The sequence below is a fragment of the Mastigoproctus giganteus genome, chromosome 12 (genome assembly GCF_048544385.1).
Source record: "Mastigoproctus giganteus isolate SK-2022 chromosome 12, ASM4854438v1, whole genome shotgun sequence".
NCBI classification, from domain to species: Eukaryota; Metazoa; Arthropoda; class Arachnida; order Uropygi; family Thelyphonidae; genus Mastigoproctus; species Mastigoproctus giganteus.
The window spans coordinates 140,855,477-140,872,266 of NC_143586.1; the positions used below are offsets into that span (position 1 = coordinate 140,855,477).

General features: G+C 35.9%; 1 protein-coding gene across 1 annotated transcript in view; it reads left to right on the forward strand.

Moving 5' to 3' along the window:
* Window positions 1-6,888: 6,888 nt before the first annotated feature.
* The window catches only part of LOC150077470 (tetraspanin-9-like), a 69,507-nt gene continuing 59,605 nt past the window's right edge, over window positions 6,889-16,790 (forward strand). Inside the window, exons 1-2 of the mRNA XM_090386287.1 lie at window positions 6,889-6,932; window positions 14,764-14,844. Of these exons, the coding sequence (XP_090242413.1) occupies window positions 14,782-14,844 (63 nt within the window). The 5' untranslated portion in view covers window positions 6,889-6,932; window positions 14,764-14,781. The remainder of the gene's footprint in view (window positions 6,933-14,763; window positions 14,845-16,790) is intronic.

The window sequence follows — 16,790 nt, forward strand, 5'->3', positions numbered from 1 at the left end:
TTGTTTTGTATATTTATCAATGATATTGATGAAGGTATATCAGGCTTAGTGTCGAAGTTTGCAGATGATACAAAGGTTGGCAGGGTTGTTAATGACAGTAATGGCAGTGTGCTACTGCAACAGGATCTAGAAAATTTGGGCAGATGGGCTAAGAAGTGGCAAATGAAGTTTAACCTTGACAAATGCAAAGTACTGCATATGGGTAGAAGTAACCCCAGAGAAACGTACCAACTGTGTGGTACTACACTTAAGGTGGTAGAAAATGAAAAAGACCTGGGAGTAATTGTGCAGTCAGATATGAAGTTTTCTGAGCAATGCAGATAGGCTGCCAGGGTAGGTCATGGGGTTTTGTCAATGATATATAGGAATTTTACTAACAGGGAAAATGGAGGTGATTGTCCCTCTGTATAAGACAATGGTCAGGCCACGCCTTGAGTACGGCGTACAGGTTTGGAGGCCTCATTTTAGGAAGAATGTAGATTTGCTTGATCGTGTACAGAGAAGGGCAACAAGATTGGTGAGGGGAATGAAGGGATCCTCTTACCAAGAGAGGCTTAAGTTCTGCAAATTGCAGTGGCTGGAGATTAGGCACCTGCGCGGTGATCTGATTGAGGTGTATTAGGCCTTGAATGGGTTGAGCACACTGAATTCTGATGGGATCCTTCCACTTGTTCAGATTACGAACCTAAGGGGACATAAATTCAAATTAAGAAAAGACAGATGTAGAATAGATGTGCGGAAATCTGCCTTTAGCCAGAGGGTGGTTAATTGCTGGAACAAACTTCCATCTGTCGTTGTGGAAGTTGATAGGTTAAATAAATTTAAGGAGGAACTGGACAGGCATTTGGAGGGAATGGTGTGATTTTTTTTTTTTTTTTTTTTTTTGGCTGATGCTGCATAAGCTCATACACTTGCTTTCTTGCATCACATGCCACTACTACATTGGGATCCATTGTGCTGACACCTTTTTCATAGCGAGAACCTCTGTTATGTGGTACGCACGTTAAGATGAGGTGCCCATGACACCGGCTATGTTTCAAACTGTCATTCGTCGATTACTCATCATCAGATCGTGAACACTGTCAACAACTTTTGGAAAGATGGACTTTGCAGGCCTTCCACAGCGTAGGTCATCTGCCAGGCTCTCCCTCTCTCGTTTAAATTCTGCTGTTAACTTCTTAACCACGGAATAGGAAGGAGCTTCCTCTCTCAATATTGCAACCATATCCTCATGAACTGCGTTTGGCGTTAGTCCCTTTTATTCAAATGCGAGGCACAATTTGGCCTTAGTTGCCCTTGTGCCAATAAACTTCCATTAAACCAACCTATTCAAATGCTGGATGACTGCACGGTTAGCTCTCGTGAGTAGCACAGTTGGTATAATCATTCCTCCCACACAGGGTGGAAAAGACCTGAGTTTTAATCCCGTCAATGACGCGAAGAATTTTTAGGGGTTTTTTTCACAACGTGACTGAAAACGGTCTCAGGCTAGGGTAGCATAGTTTTATTTTCCGGAAACTCGGGTTTTTCGTCCAGCAAACAGCACATTATATAGATTTACAGACATTAAATAGGACAAATTGCTGATATGCCTAAAACCCTATAACAACAACAAGAACTTCACAGTGACTGCTTTTGTCCATTTTTTTTTTTTTTTTTTTTTTTTCATTCACACAACTTAAGACCTGTATTTAAAAAAAATACGTTATTCAAACTGCATGAAACTTGGTGAGTTACTATTATTATACATTAAATACCATTTAAATACATTACTGTACTTGGTGAGTTGCTATACATTAAATATAGAAATTTTTAATGATGTACCACTACCCTTTCAAACTCAGACCACGAACTTTTTATGTAAAGTGTATTTAGGATCAGCCAGGAGTTTCTCACAGCTCCCGTGTAGTTTACATTGTGGTGTGATGCAGTTCGCTGTAAAGGCCAGAGATTTAAAAGTGTGTTGTTCTTGGAATGTACCGCTGTTCTTCTGACCATTTAGCCGCCAGACCTCTGCTGAGGCCCGACGTTGCCCATACTTCGCCCCGTGGAGGTAGACCAGGTACCTAATAGTTTGTATTTACTCTGGCAGGTCCTGCCACCTAATTTCCCGAGATTTCAGTGGCTAGGATCTATAAAAAAAAAATAAAAATACTGTATATAAATAAATAAATACAAAAAATATAAAAAAATTAAAAAAATCTATATATTACATATAATGATTATTTAATAATTTATCGATTGCGTGGGGATAGCGCGTGAAGTCTGAGAGGCCAAAATGTAATAATTGATCGATTGAGTGGGGAGAGCGCTTGAAGTCTGAGAGGCCAAAATGTGAGCGAAAAGTAATTTGGACAAAGTTAGATTTTGACGTGTGGAGCATACGCTAGCAAGAAGATAGAGAGGGGAGGGAGACTGAAGGCTGGGGGGGAGAAAGACAGAAGGATGGGTTCAGTAGTGAAGACGACCCCAATCAGATGTCAATGGGGCATGCCCATGCCCCACTAGAGGGAAAAAGAGTGGTGGAGGGGAGGGGACAGGAGGACCATCAAATTGGTTCAGTAAAGTGGGCCAGGCAAGGGAGCTGGCACAGATCGCCAATAAAGGTCGGTGGCAATATGCTTGTTATTTGGTCAAATCCTTGGGTCGGGTCCGTGGTTATCACATCGAGGTGTTTGGTCCAGTCCGTGACTCACGTAGTAGCACATTGTCTGTTTTTGGTCAATTCCTTGGGTCGAGTTCGTGGGTCTTGTCTGTGGTAGGCGCCTCCGTAGCCAGGTGGGAAGGAGTAGCAGTGCATAGCACACGCTTCTTGATTAGACCGGGGTTCGAGCTCGTCACCACCAAATACGGAGGATGCGGAAAGGTCAGGGAATGACCACCGCATATCCCCGAGCAATATGGCCTTAGTTGCTAATGCTCCTAAAAACCAAATAACAAACAACAACAATAACATAACTTGTCTGTGGTTGTCACATCCAGGGTCTGGTCAAGCCCAATCAGTGTTTATCTTTTATGGGATGTGGTCCCATCCTAAGTAGTTTGGTTCAGTCGGCTGAGTGTCCGTCCATGGACATTGTGTAGTGGTTTACATGGCGAGGGTTGGTAGATTCTGGTGATCTTTGGTGGTTTCAGGCTTTGTGGTTTCATTGAGGGAGTTAGCCAGGGTTTACGTTTGTTGTGGTTGCTGGCATTGTGGCACGGGGAAGGTTCGTCTTCTGTCGAAGAGATCCTGTGCATATTTTGTTAGGGCCTGTAACTACCCTCCTCCTCCAGTATATAGTCCTCTTAGTTCAGTTATTATTTATTTATCTGGTTTTTTTTAGGAGCATTAGCAACTAAAGCCATATTGCTCCGGGGATATGCGGTGGTCATTCCCTGACCTTTCCGCATCCTCCGTATTTGGTGGTCATGGGCGCGAACCCCGGTCTAATCAAGAAGTGTGTGCTAGACTCCAGACCTCTACTGAAGACCGAAATTTCCTCACTTTCGCCCCGTGGATGCAGATCAGGTACACCAGTATTATAATTGTTTACTGGGGCAGGTCTGCGCGGGTAGCACAGTGGTATCGTCACCGTCCTCCCCACACTGGGTGGAAAATATCCGGGTCCGAATCCCGTCGATAACGCGAGGAACTTTAATGGGCTTTTTTCACTTTTTTCGTCTGCCTGCCCGCCGTGCTGTGCCTTATGTCTGTCAATTGCATATGTTCTATGGTCGATTTGTCTGTTTTGCTGGACGAAAAATCCCAGTTTCTGGGGGAAACTTGCCATCTACGCCCGAGACCGACTAACTCAGCCACGGAGTGAAAAAAGCCCATTAAAGTTCCTTGCGTCATCGACGGTATTCGAATCCGGGCCTTTTCCACCCAGTGTGGGGAGACGGTGACGATACCACTGTGCACCTGCACAGACTCCATATGGTGCAATAGGAAACGCGATTCATCAGACCAGATGATCTTCTTCCAATCACTCAAGGTCCAGTTTCGATGCTCGCGTGCCCATTGTAGGCGCTGTCGCTGGTGAACCGTGGTCAGCATGGGCACTTGGAGCGGCCTGCGGCTACGCAGCCCCTTTTTCAGCAGGGTACGATGTACTGCGTGTTGTGACACATTACTTCCGTCACCAGCATTCAAATTACCGGCTAGTTGCGTCACAGTTGCCACGTACCATTCGGGAGAGCCTTTGCTCACCTCGAGCATCCATAAGCCGTGGTCATCCAACACCTTGCACGCAGTTCGTGGGTTTTTCCTCCTGGGAACACTTTCGGTAGGTACCAACCAAGGTTGACCGTGAGCATCCCACCAGCCGTGCCGTTTCGGATATGCTCTGCCCCAATCGTCTGACCATTAGAATTTGGCCTTTGTCAAACTCGCTTAAAAGTCTGCTGCCTTTCCCATTTGAAGAACAAAAGTAACACTGATCAACGGAGTTCAGTATTAGGTGTTTTTTATACCGAGTCCCGACCGCGCCGTAGTTCACTGCAATTGCTTCGATTTGCATAACGACTCGCTGGTCATAATGTTTTGGCTCATCGGTGTATATTTCTTTACTGTCCTTTCTTTTATTATTCTCTTCTTTAGTTTGTTCCGTATCCTGTTTACCTTTTCTCTAGTATCTCTATATATACCTGTTACCATAATATTGTATCCAGACAATTAACCTTGATGACAACAGCTCCCTTCAAAGCACAAAGGCCGACAATCCAACCTGACTAGCTGTATTGTAATTCTCAGTATGGTAAGAACATGCTAGATTTTATTATTATTATTATTTATTTATTCAAATATGTATATTGAGATGAATTGTGTCCTCTGACTTGTTTTCAGTATTTTTAGATTAAATGCGTGTGTATGTAAGTGAATCAGTTTCATGGCAAGGTATTTACAGTAATTCAGAAAGAATTGAAAATTTTCTTCAGCTCAGGGCATTAATTTATTCACCGTGCAAAAATCTGGTGTCGAAAGCAATGGAATAAGACTTAAATAAAAACAAGTTATAAAACAAAATGAAAATTTTTATTTAAGAAACTAAGTATAAATCTAAAAACTAAAGTAATGAGAAGTTAACTTAACATATTCCAATCACGTTATTTGTTCAGTTTAATTTTCAGCGCTTATAACTATATTTTAGCAGCCAGTTTTTTTACCGATGTTGCCCACTTAATATTTCGTTCACAATTACAATTTATTCCTTGCTCTTGGCCACCCAATAATAATTGGGCGACAAAGATTATTAATAAGTATTACTACTAAATGATAGCAATTATTATTATAGATAATGATTGTTTACCATTTTTCATCCGTTTCATTTATTGCGCCATGTAAATTACAGCATTCAGACGCAACATCCGTTCGAACAGACTGCAATCACAGGTCCAATCAGAAGTTGGAGATGTAGTGCAAGGAGTTCTGGGAAAAATTGACATATCGCTATGAGCAATCCTCCCTCTCCACACCAGTTAGTAGAGGTGAAATTAATGAGAAGTAATTTCACCACTAACTGGTAGTGCCAAAATAGAAATATTTTATTTAAAATGTTGCTCTTCCACAATATTTAGATAGGTAGAGAGGACTATCTAATATCGTTTTCCTTTTCAAGTTTATCGTCGGCAGCAACGAAAGATTTTTTTTTTTTTTTTTTTTTTTTAACATTATAAATTAATCTGTTCATTACGAATAAACAAAAGCACGGAAAATTAGAACCAGCTTCATTTGGTATGGTTCATTCATCCATCTAGCCGGCTTGGTTATAATCACTGTCCTTCTACAATGGGTGAAAAGGCCGGGAAAGAATTTTTATAGGCCTTTTTCACAGCGTCACTGAGTTAGTCGGTCTCAGTTGAAGGTGGCATGATTTGTTTCCTCCCAGAAATTCGCTTTTTTTTTTTTTTTTGCCGTAAAACGGCAAACCGACCGAAGAATTTAGACACTGTACTGACGTCCCAGCTCTAGTTTCTTTGGTGCTTCACTTACATCTAACAGTTATGAGGTTTTTGATGAGTTTCAAAGCGTGGCTGTGTTGGCATGCGTGGTTTCTTTTTGATAATCTATGCTCAGTAGCTGAACTAAAAATTGTTTCTACCTCTCCATGAGATTCACGAATGGGCTCCCTGGATATCATCCTCGAATGAATGATATAGTATAAACAGAAAATTTACTTTATTTATTTGAGCTTGGCCCACCCAGCTCAGGACCCTGGGTGGGCCAAGCCCATACTCACCAGATGTGAGCCCCTGGGGTTATGAGTATTATTATCTATGAAAACTGGAAGTGGCAATAAAATATTTATTTTGGCAGTCGTGAGTTGATACTTTTCATGAATTATTTTTACTATAAACATCATCTTTTATGAGAAAAAATGATAGGCATTATTTTATGAATTACGAACACGAGTCATCCAAAATCTTCAATTCTGGGAGATTGTCCCCGGTTTCCGATCTGAGTGTTAGTCATATATTAAAAATGTATCACTTGTCATGAAGATACAGTATATGAAACGCACGTTAATGAGAAAAAAAATCGAGAAGCATCTGATTATGAAAATAAGCTAGTTTATAGTGAAACAATGAGTTGGAAATGGTTGGTAATGATTGAAATATAATATTTTTATTATAAAAATTTGCGATCCATATTGAGAATGTGGTTTCAATGAGTACTGTAGTTCCTGAAAGTCGTACAGGCTCTGGATGCAGGTAGAGAACATAAATCGAAGGGGTGTGTGTGTGTGTGTGGGAAAATTTGGTTCCAGACGTCCCATTTTCTCTTCTCAGGATGATGTTGACACTAGTTATAAGTATTTTTAGAGGGTACCGTAAAGTTTGGCTGCAGTGTTGCATTGGTTTGCTCTCTGCTATGCGACCTGGCAACACTGTAGGCTCCTTCCGTTTCCTTCAATGGCAGGTTGTCAAGTAGTTGTGTGTATTGTACTGCGGTGAGTAAGCTTTTTGTAAATAACAAATCGTGTTCATCGATTTCTGTAGTTAGTTATATTCTAAATTGAATTGAGTAGTCAGTATATGTTTATAGTAAAGGAGTAATATAAATTGATGGATTTTAAGAGTTTTAAATTTTTGAACTTCTCAGATGCACTTCGAAGTCTTTTGACCCATCTTAGGTCGAAATCAAAAAGAAATCACCTAGACAGGTACTGTAGTGATACATCTCCAGGAAGTGAGATAATGTACGGAACTTGGGATCATTCTTTTTTACTCAAAGTTTTACTTTTTTTGCCTTCCACGTTCATAGGTTTTCGTTGGCACTAATAGGATTACGAAATACTTTTAATTTGAATGTGTTTTCTCTTATTCTTAAAAGTTAAATTTTCATTTTTAGATTTTAAATGAATGGCGAAACTGTGAATGGCTCTTAAATGAAAGAATACGAGAAGAGTTACTGATATGAGCATAATTAAGGTGAACTTATAAATAATATTTTTAAATAATTTTTTATTTAAAAAAATAAATTTTAAAAGTAAATTGGAATTGTTAATTTTTTATTTAAATTACCAATTACTATTATATCATTATCAGTCTATCCGTACAACGTATGAAGTCTAATCAATGCATGTCTTCATGTGTTGCCTAGCAACCAAATAGGCTGCATTGTTTACTTCAGCAATGATTTTTTTTTCAAACCGAGAAATAAAGAAGCTTCAGCAATGATTTTTTTTTTTTCAAACCGAGAAATAAAGAAGCTGCATTGTGATCTTGTTGCAGGACAGTGCATTGCGTAGGTAGTTCAGCAATGCAGCTTCTTACTTTCAGGGTTTTCCATTTTTTCTTCAAACTTCTAATGAGACAAATATATTTTACTGAGATTGTGAACATTTTTAAAAGCATTGCGTAAAAACGTGTATTTCCTTAAAAAAAAATGACTCTAAAGAATAATTTAGTTATAAATAAATTATAGTGCATTGACATACAAATTAGTGCAAGAGCATCATGTTGCATTTGTTTTGATATTCACAGAGTTAGTTATATTAGAAAGTTAACACACATTGAAACAATAATATAAAAATTAGTTATATGTCTATATTTGCCCCTGCTGGTGACCTTAGTTGCTATTATGGTAATAAAAACTAAACAAAATCAAACTCCTGCTAGGCAAACTAAGGCTTAAGCATTGCTTAACAACTACTGATATCATTAGACCTAGAGCTAATTATGGTGTAGATAATGGAAAACAAATATAGTGTAATGTTGAAAATTAAGATGCAAATTAATATTTCTAAAACATTGATTATCAGAACTGGCCAATGAATTAGCATATAATACTACCCATATGTGTTAGGTATACATCTAAAATAGGAATTTTCAACAAAAGGAAAATTTAACCAACTTGATTTCATATAAAAAAAGTTCTTGTTTATACTCGGGCACAGGTCAGTGGAGTTTACAATGAATCATTAACAGCATTACCCTACTAAGTACGTACAGGTATTTTGAATAAATTTAAGAAAAAACTGGATAAATAATTATAGGGAATGGTCAGGTGATGTAGGAAGCGTTCTTTTTTTTTTTTTGGCTGATGCTGCTTCCTTGTATTATTTTCCAATAATAATATTAAGTAGAAAAACCTAATGTAAAGTGTATTCGCATCTGGTCAGTATGGGCTTGGCACACTCAGAGTCTTGAGCTCGATATTATCATTCATCTCTTTCTTGGTGATTCCCTTCTACTTTTGACTCTCTCTCTCAGGGTAACTCGGGAATTTTTTTTTTTTTTTTTGGCTGGTGCAGCATAAGCCTCTGGCTTCCTTGCACCATGCAGCTAATAATAATAACAACAGTTTTTGAAGTTCAGTAGATTATGTTTGCAGTTCCTTCTGTTATACTATAATTTATTTTTGAATGGGAAAGTGCTTGTTGATGTTTGTAATTCTTTTTGTGTGAAACTTTGTGAAGGAACAATAAATTTTGTTTTCGTAGTTACTTGATCAATAATATGTATTCATTATTGTGAATGTAAATTACTATATTTATTCTTTTCAGTCCCTGAAAATATTATATATTTTAAGAAAAATTTCTTTGTACTGTAGGCTGCTTTTATATCTATAGATAAACTATATTTTTCAAAAAATACATGTGAAAAATAATACATCTAGTGCTATCCTTTACTGACAAAACTGACTTTATTAAAAAAATTTTTATGTAAAAAAAAAAAAAAAAAAAGCGGTTAGTAGTATCAATTTGGCTCCCAAGTGTGGAGTATCAAAACAAACAGTTTTTTGTGCAGAAAAAATGAGCTGTAGCTGAGTGGGCAGGCATGAGGTACATAAGTATACATGTACTTTGAGTGACCGGGGTCAAGCTCATGACTGCTAAATATGGTGCTGTTTCTCGTATTCTTTCTGACTGTGTAGTTGTACCAGAATATAAACAGAAAACTGACTTATCGTATTTATTTGAATAAATTAATTAGTCAAACAAATTGATTGAATTGGTCACTGCTTGTTTAGCTGTAGCTGAATAATCAATGGCAATGTCCCAACAGAAATTGCACATATTTCTCTTTTTTTTGTTATTTTTTTGGATGTAAAACCTAATGACAACATTTTTGCAGGGGAGGGAGGGAGGAGTTTAATGTGACTTTATACCAGACTCATAAATTCATGTTTTATTCATATATAATCTTAATTTTGTGTATCTGAGGAAAAAAAGGCTGTTATAACCAAGAAAGGCTCCAGTTCTGCATATTTCAGTGCCTAGAGATTAGGCATTTGCAAGGAGATCAGATTAAGGCTTTGAATGGATTGAGTAACCCTAGTGCTGATGGAACCCCTTTCATTTAAGTCATATGAGTACACATAAAATTCAAATTGAGGAAAGATAGTTACAGGACAGATGTGCAGACATTTTCCTTCAGAACAATGGGTAGTTGATTATTTGAACTAGCTTCCATCTGGTGTTGTAGAAGTGGGTAGTTTGAAAAATTTAAGATAGAACTAGATAAACTGTTAGAGGGGATGAGCAGGTGATATAAGAAATGTATGTTTTTTTTTTATATATATATTTATTTTTGGCTGATGCTGTTTAAGCTTAAGCACGGTACTAAGTACTATAGGTTCTAAGTACTATACGGTACTAAGTAATACCTCTCGTGTTTGGGGTTTACATAAAAAAAAAAAAAAAAAAGCTTGCTTTCTTGCATCATTTGCTACTACTAATACTCACTCATATGTTCCTTCAGAATACTGAAATGTATATTCTTAAACATAGCCAAGTATGTTCTTAAGCATAGTCTACATCTATATTTTCAATAAGGAATTATATAATTTTATAAAAAAAAAAAATTACAGACTCCTAAAAGGGAAGAATAAGAATTTGTACAAGCCATTTGGGTAAATTTTGTGTTGAGGATAGTATGCTACTTACAGGAAGGCCAAGCAGGTTACTTTCTTTTTATTATATATTCTTATGATGCAAAAATTCAGTGGATTTAATATTTGTGAGATGTATATGGCATGATATGAAATTAATTTAATATTTTTCTGTTATGATTCTTTTTTTTGTTGGCTCAAGCTGGTTATAAATTTACTACTTCATTTCCCCATTTCTTCTAATAACTTTTCCACACTTTCTTTAAATTTGTTTAACTATCTACTCAACAACACTAGGAGTGGGTTTTAGTCTAACTGTTAGTTACTCTGGCTGAATCCATATTTTTCTACATTTGTTATAAAATCAATTTATAATTTACAGTCCTTTTTCAATTTATTATTTGTGTCCCCTTGTGTGTGTCAACTGAGAAATAGTAAAGATTTTATCAGCAATTAGTTTGCTTACCTCTTTTCAGTAGTGGATTAGACTACCCAGAAATTTTCTTTTTCTGCTGCTTCTCTCCCATGTACTCTAGTGATTCAAATGTACTGAATACAGTCATGCATATTTTAAACCTTGTATCTAATGTTATTTGTCAGTTTATAAAGAAATTCTGGTAAAAACAAACAAACAAACAAAAATATTGCTTTTCTTGTTCTGGGGATTTTTGGAGCAGTGACTGTTTTCCTTATCCTTTTTCACATGGTTTATTGTGTACTTTGTCTGTGCAAGTGCATGTTCACAAGCTTTATAATTGTGCAGTCAAATATGAAGTTTGCTGAGCAGTGCAGAGGGGCTGCCAGGGCAGGTCATGGAGTCTTGTCAATGATATATAGAAATTTTTCTAGCAGGGACAGAGAGGTGATTTTCCTGTTATACAAGGCAATGGTCAGGCCACACCTAGAGTACTGTGTACAGGTCTGGAGGCCTCATTTTAGGAAGAATGTAGAGTTGTTAGAACGAGTTCAAAGAAGGGCAACAAAATCGGTGAGGGGAACAAAGGGATGCTCTTACCAAGAAAGGCTTAAATTTTGCAAATTTCAGCGGCTGGAGAGTAGGCACCTGCGAGGTGATCTGATTGAGGAGTATAAGGCCTTGAATGGGTTTAGCAAGCTGAATGCTGATAGGATTCTTTCTCTTGCTCAGATTAAGAACCTGAGGGGACATAGATTCAAATTGAGGAAAGACAGTTAGAGAATAGATGTGCAGAAATTTGCCTTTAGCCAGTGGGTAGTTGATTGGTGGAACAGACTTTCATCTTTTGTTGTGGAAGTTGATAGCCTAAATAAATTTAAGGCTGAACTGGATAGGTATTTGGAACGAATGGAGGGGTGAAATGGGCGGAGTTTTTTTTTTTTTTTTCGGATGATGCTGCATAAGCTTGCTTTCTTGCATCGTATGCCTCTGCTAATGCTAATTTGCATGTTGGAGAGCTGAAAAACCTGAAGATACTGTATTACCTTATAAAGAACTCCATAAAAAAATAAGATAAGCAGGTTTCAATAATGCAGTTAATGAAGCTAATTTCTATCTCCTCTGCCTCGGTCAGCAAATTACTCCTATCATTTCACATAAGTTTTTTTTTAGATCACTGGTAAGTTAAACACACATATTTTTATATATATAATTAACATTACTAATTTTTCTTATATCTATAATTTAAAAATTGCATTTTTGTATATATATTTTTTATTATTTTCTCATTACTTTTAAGTATTTGCTGATTGTGAGGTGCTGCCTATGTGATTGATGAGGGATATCCATAATTAGAATAAACATGGTGAATACTCCCAATATCCCCCCCCTCCTTGTAACTGCCATTCTGACTGTTTTAAATCCTTATATGATTCACTTAAGTCATAGCTCTGATGCCTAGTTTCCAGAGACTGTAATTCATAGAACTCCCAGTCTTTGTTGGTAAAATATTCCTTTGTGCCTTCCAGGTAATTTTGTTTCACTTCCCTACCTCTTCAAGCAGATCTATATCCTTTCTAACATGAGCTTTCCAAGCCTGTATGCAGTATTCCATATATGCCGTAATCATTGCTTTATCAATGGGACAACACCAGTTTTTCATGCTGATGAGGTTCTTGTATATCACTGACAAAATGTCCCCCCCATCTCATCTGTTCCAGCAGTCCTTTGCTGCCCAGAAAACTGTATGCTGGCCTCTACAATTACTCCTACCTCATTTTTACTTATCAACTGCCTTGGATATGGCGATATGCAAATGATCTCGTACTCGAGGATTACTGCTACCCAAATGCAGCCCTTTGCATTTATCTGTCTTAAACCTGAATTACCATTTTTTTTCAGTTCATCTGCCTAGTTTATCTAGACCTTATCAGGAAACTTAGACATCAAACTTGAAATTCTTATATCAGTATCATTAATAAATTTTGAAAACAGGGGCCCAACAAGTGGAGTACCACAGGGGCCTAACCTTGTGATACTTCACTCAAAATCTTAGTTGAATATTAGAACAAAATTGGACAACTTCTTAGATACACATGCAAAAATTGAATTAATGGAAAAACTAAATTGCTTTTTAGTAAAAAATAAAGTACAAGAGTTTTTATAAGTACATTCTTTCCCATCAGTGTGGTATATGTATCCTTGCAGATTTTTGGAAATATAAAAATACATAAAAAAGCAAATTATTAGACTTAATTAATTGGAAAAAATGAGTGTTAGCCTAAAATTGAGCCAATGTCTTATGCAAATTTTTAGCCCCCTTAGGAATAATCACATTAAGTTGGTTGGTTTTTGTTTTTTTTTTTGAGGAGCATTAGCAACTAAGGCCATATTGCCCCCTGGATATGCGGTGGTCATTTCCTGACCTTTCCGCATCTTCCGTATTTGGTGGTCACGGGCAATCACATTAAGAATTATGTTAGTGTTAGTATATTGGCAATATGATGCAAGCAAAGCTTATACATCGCCAACTAAAAAAAAAAAAAAAAAAAAAATACTTAATTTGCACATTCCTTCCAGTAATACGTCCAAACTTTCTTTAAATTTATTCAAACTACCTTCCATAACACTAGGTAGCAGCTTATTCCAGCAAGCAGTTACTCTTTGGCTGAGAGCAAATTTCCATACTATTTTATTCATGTCTGCTGTCATACTATTCTATCATATCTATTCTGCTACCATCCTTTTTCAATTTAAGTTTGTCTTCTTGTGTGTCATCTGGGAAAGAGTAAAGATGACATCAGCATTTAGCATACATAACCCTTTTAGCACTTTATTAGCTTCAAAACTAATAAAATTTATGAGAAAGAATTACTGCCAACAGAACTGGATAAGACAATAAAGAATGCAAAAAATCAGTAAACATCCAGAAAATTTTATTAAAAGAACACAGAATTATTTCTTGGATAGTAAAAAAGAAAACTGCTAAAATTATAAAACAGCTATGCCAGTTAAAAATATAGAAGAAAGAATAAAAAAGATAAGGAAAAAATAAATTTAATATTGATATAGAAACCCATCAATAGAATCTGGTATCAATTTAAGGAGATGTCAAACCTAAGAACAGGAAAAGTGTTATATAAGAGCTTGCAAATGTAGAACAGAATACTTCCTCGAACTAGAGAGAATATTAGAACCCTTTAAGGATATCAAGAAAGCCAGAAAGGAGGTTTCGGAATAGTTTTAAAATTCATAATTGCTTTGCATTAGATTTCATTATATTATTATTATTATTATTAGCATTAGCCATATGGCACAAGGAAGCCTGAGGTTTATGCTGCACCAGCCACAAAAAAATTCTCTGAGAGAGAGAGAGAGAGAGAGAAAAAGAGAAATGAAATCACCAAGAAAGAGAGGAATGATGATATCCTGCTCAGGACCCTGGGTGTGCCAAGCTCATACTCACCAGATGTGAGCCCCTGGGGTTGTATTTGCATTTACAAAAAAATTAAAGCTTTTGTGGCTGCAGAAGGGATATATCATGTTGTTGAAAACCAAAAGGAAGGACCTATAGTTAGCTTGTCTCATATGACCACACATTTTTCATTGCAACTCAGATTTTTTTTCTCAAATATATTCAGCAACCTTTGAATACATACAGTTTATAACAATGATATATATTAATGCCTCAAACTTTAATTTCTTTGGTGCTTATCTTAAGCAATTCCACTAGCTAGCTGTTAACTATGGTACTTAGCCTGTTTCCTCAACAAAGTATTGGAATGTCATGGTATGTCCTGGCTCAACTTATATCCATGTATGTATTACAGAGAATTACTGCTGAGTGAAAAAGTGAAGACTTTGAACTTTTATGGTTTGATTTAATATTTCTTTTTAAAATTTACAGTATATCTGGCAATGTTGCAATGTATTCACCACTTTCATAACTGAATGACACATAAGTTGGATTTTATTTAATGAAAAATTATTCAGAAAATAAACACTAATGTTTAGTATATTTATTTATTAGGTGCTGTCATCTTCCATCATGGGAGTATCTGGCTACACTTGTGTCCGTCATACCCTTTGCTGCCTGAACCTTTTTTTCTGGGTACATGTTCACCTTGGAATTTAATATTTTGAAATCTTTAAAATACTGCACAAGAGTGTGTAATGCTAAATACATATCTAGACTGGTCATCTCTTAGCATTCTTATTGTTAGGTATATCTGCATGTATAATTGGTAGTGATTTTTATTTCTGTAATGAAAGTTTCTTATAATAAGATGTAGGACCACTACTGTTTATATGTAAATATTTTTTTTATAAAAACAAGATTGAATTCTTTAAGTTAAGCACAATAAAATATATGTTTTTGATAGTTATGAAATGCATTTTTATTCAGTCCATTTTTTATGATGAGAAGCTTATTACTAATTCCAAAATACATGTTACTGGGTTTTATATTTTAGCTAATGAAGGTCTTTGCTAATTACATTTATAAGCAAGTTTTCCTTGCAGACAAAAATTTATATTCTTATTTGACTTTTTTTAGTAAATTCATTTCAGGACAGGAAATTGGACATAAATGAGGTTCTATATATTTGTTTCTAGTAGCGAAAATGAATTGCCCATCAGAATAGGTTGCCATAAGGGGAAAAAAGTTTGTTTTTAATAAATAGTATTGTTGTTGCATATGTTTATATAAAAAAAAGATTTGAATACTCTTAAGTTAATTGTGCTTAATGAAAGATAACTTTGTTTTCAGTACTTTTATAGTTATTAAATACATATTATATGGTGTTTCTTTTTTTTTTTAAAGAAACACCATATGAATGAATTTACAAGATAAAAGTTTATTTCTTATTATTTTTTTTATTAATTGCATTGATTTGATATACTTGATCAAGTTTGATTGATTTGTAAATTCATATAATTTTGAGGGACATTAACAAAACATTGGTTTTATTTGTGTCTGCTATCTGCTTTGTAAAAACTGAATAATGATTTGCTATAAAAAATAGGAAAAAGATGTCATAATTGCTAACATTGCTGTTTTATTTTCTGGATCAAAGGATTAAATAAGCCAAATTCTGATGAGTGTAATAGCTTTAAAAATTTTGTCTGATGGTACCTAATTCCAAGCTATTCTGCATATCATTGTTAAAAAGCTAAAAGTTCTTTTAAGCCTAAATATGAAGTTTGATATCTACAATTTCATATCCTTTATTTTTACTTTTCCACTGTATTCCATCAAGTTTATAAAAAAAAAAAAAAAATTAAAATGACAGAAAAAAATCAAAATACAGTTTGAATGAATTCAATTCTACTGGATACTTACCTGTGTGAGGCCAGAAATATATAATTTGTGTTTTCTATCTGCTTCGTTGGTTTTTTTTTTTTTTTTTTGCCAGTGCAGAAAAGGTTGTGGCTTCCTTGCACTTTATGGCTATTACTATTACTTTATAGATTGGTGCTTTGTTTACGTGGAAGTAATCCTGCAGATTCTTAATTTCCTTCCCTTTTTCAAACCTTTCCCTCCTTTCCTGGCTATTTTCTGTCTCTTGGTGGTCAACTTCAGGTGGTGTTTGCAGCTCTTAGTCATCATTATCCTCATTGATCGCATAATCTTCTCCAGCTCAATGTTGGTCCAATTTATGATCCTGAAGAAGTATGAGATTACTACAACTATGTAGGTGTTTATGGACCATGTTTCCATCAGTCAGCTTTGTTTTTAGCAGGTTCCTCAGTCTGATAACTTGTTTGAGGATTTTTCTTATGGTTTTAATTTTTTTATTAAATATGATTATATGGTGGCACTAGTTTGGTATGGCTGCCTTTTTTATGTGCTGTGTATCATCGTGTTGATACTTTCAGTTTTCACAGGGTTACGGATTTTATGTTAAAATTCTAATTGTGTCAAAGTGTGCAACAAACCCATGTTTAGTCTCTAGAGCAAAGTTTCCGGCATCGCCCTCCCCCCATACGTCTCCTTCAACCCATGCACGGTACTAAGTACTATAGGTTTTGATACCTTTTGTGTTTGGGGTTTTCATA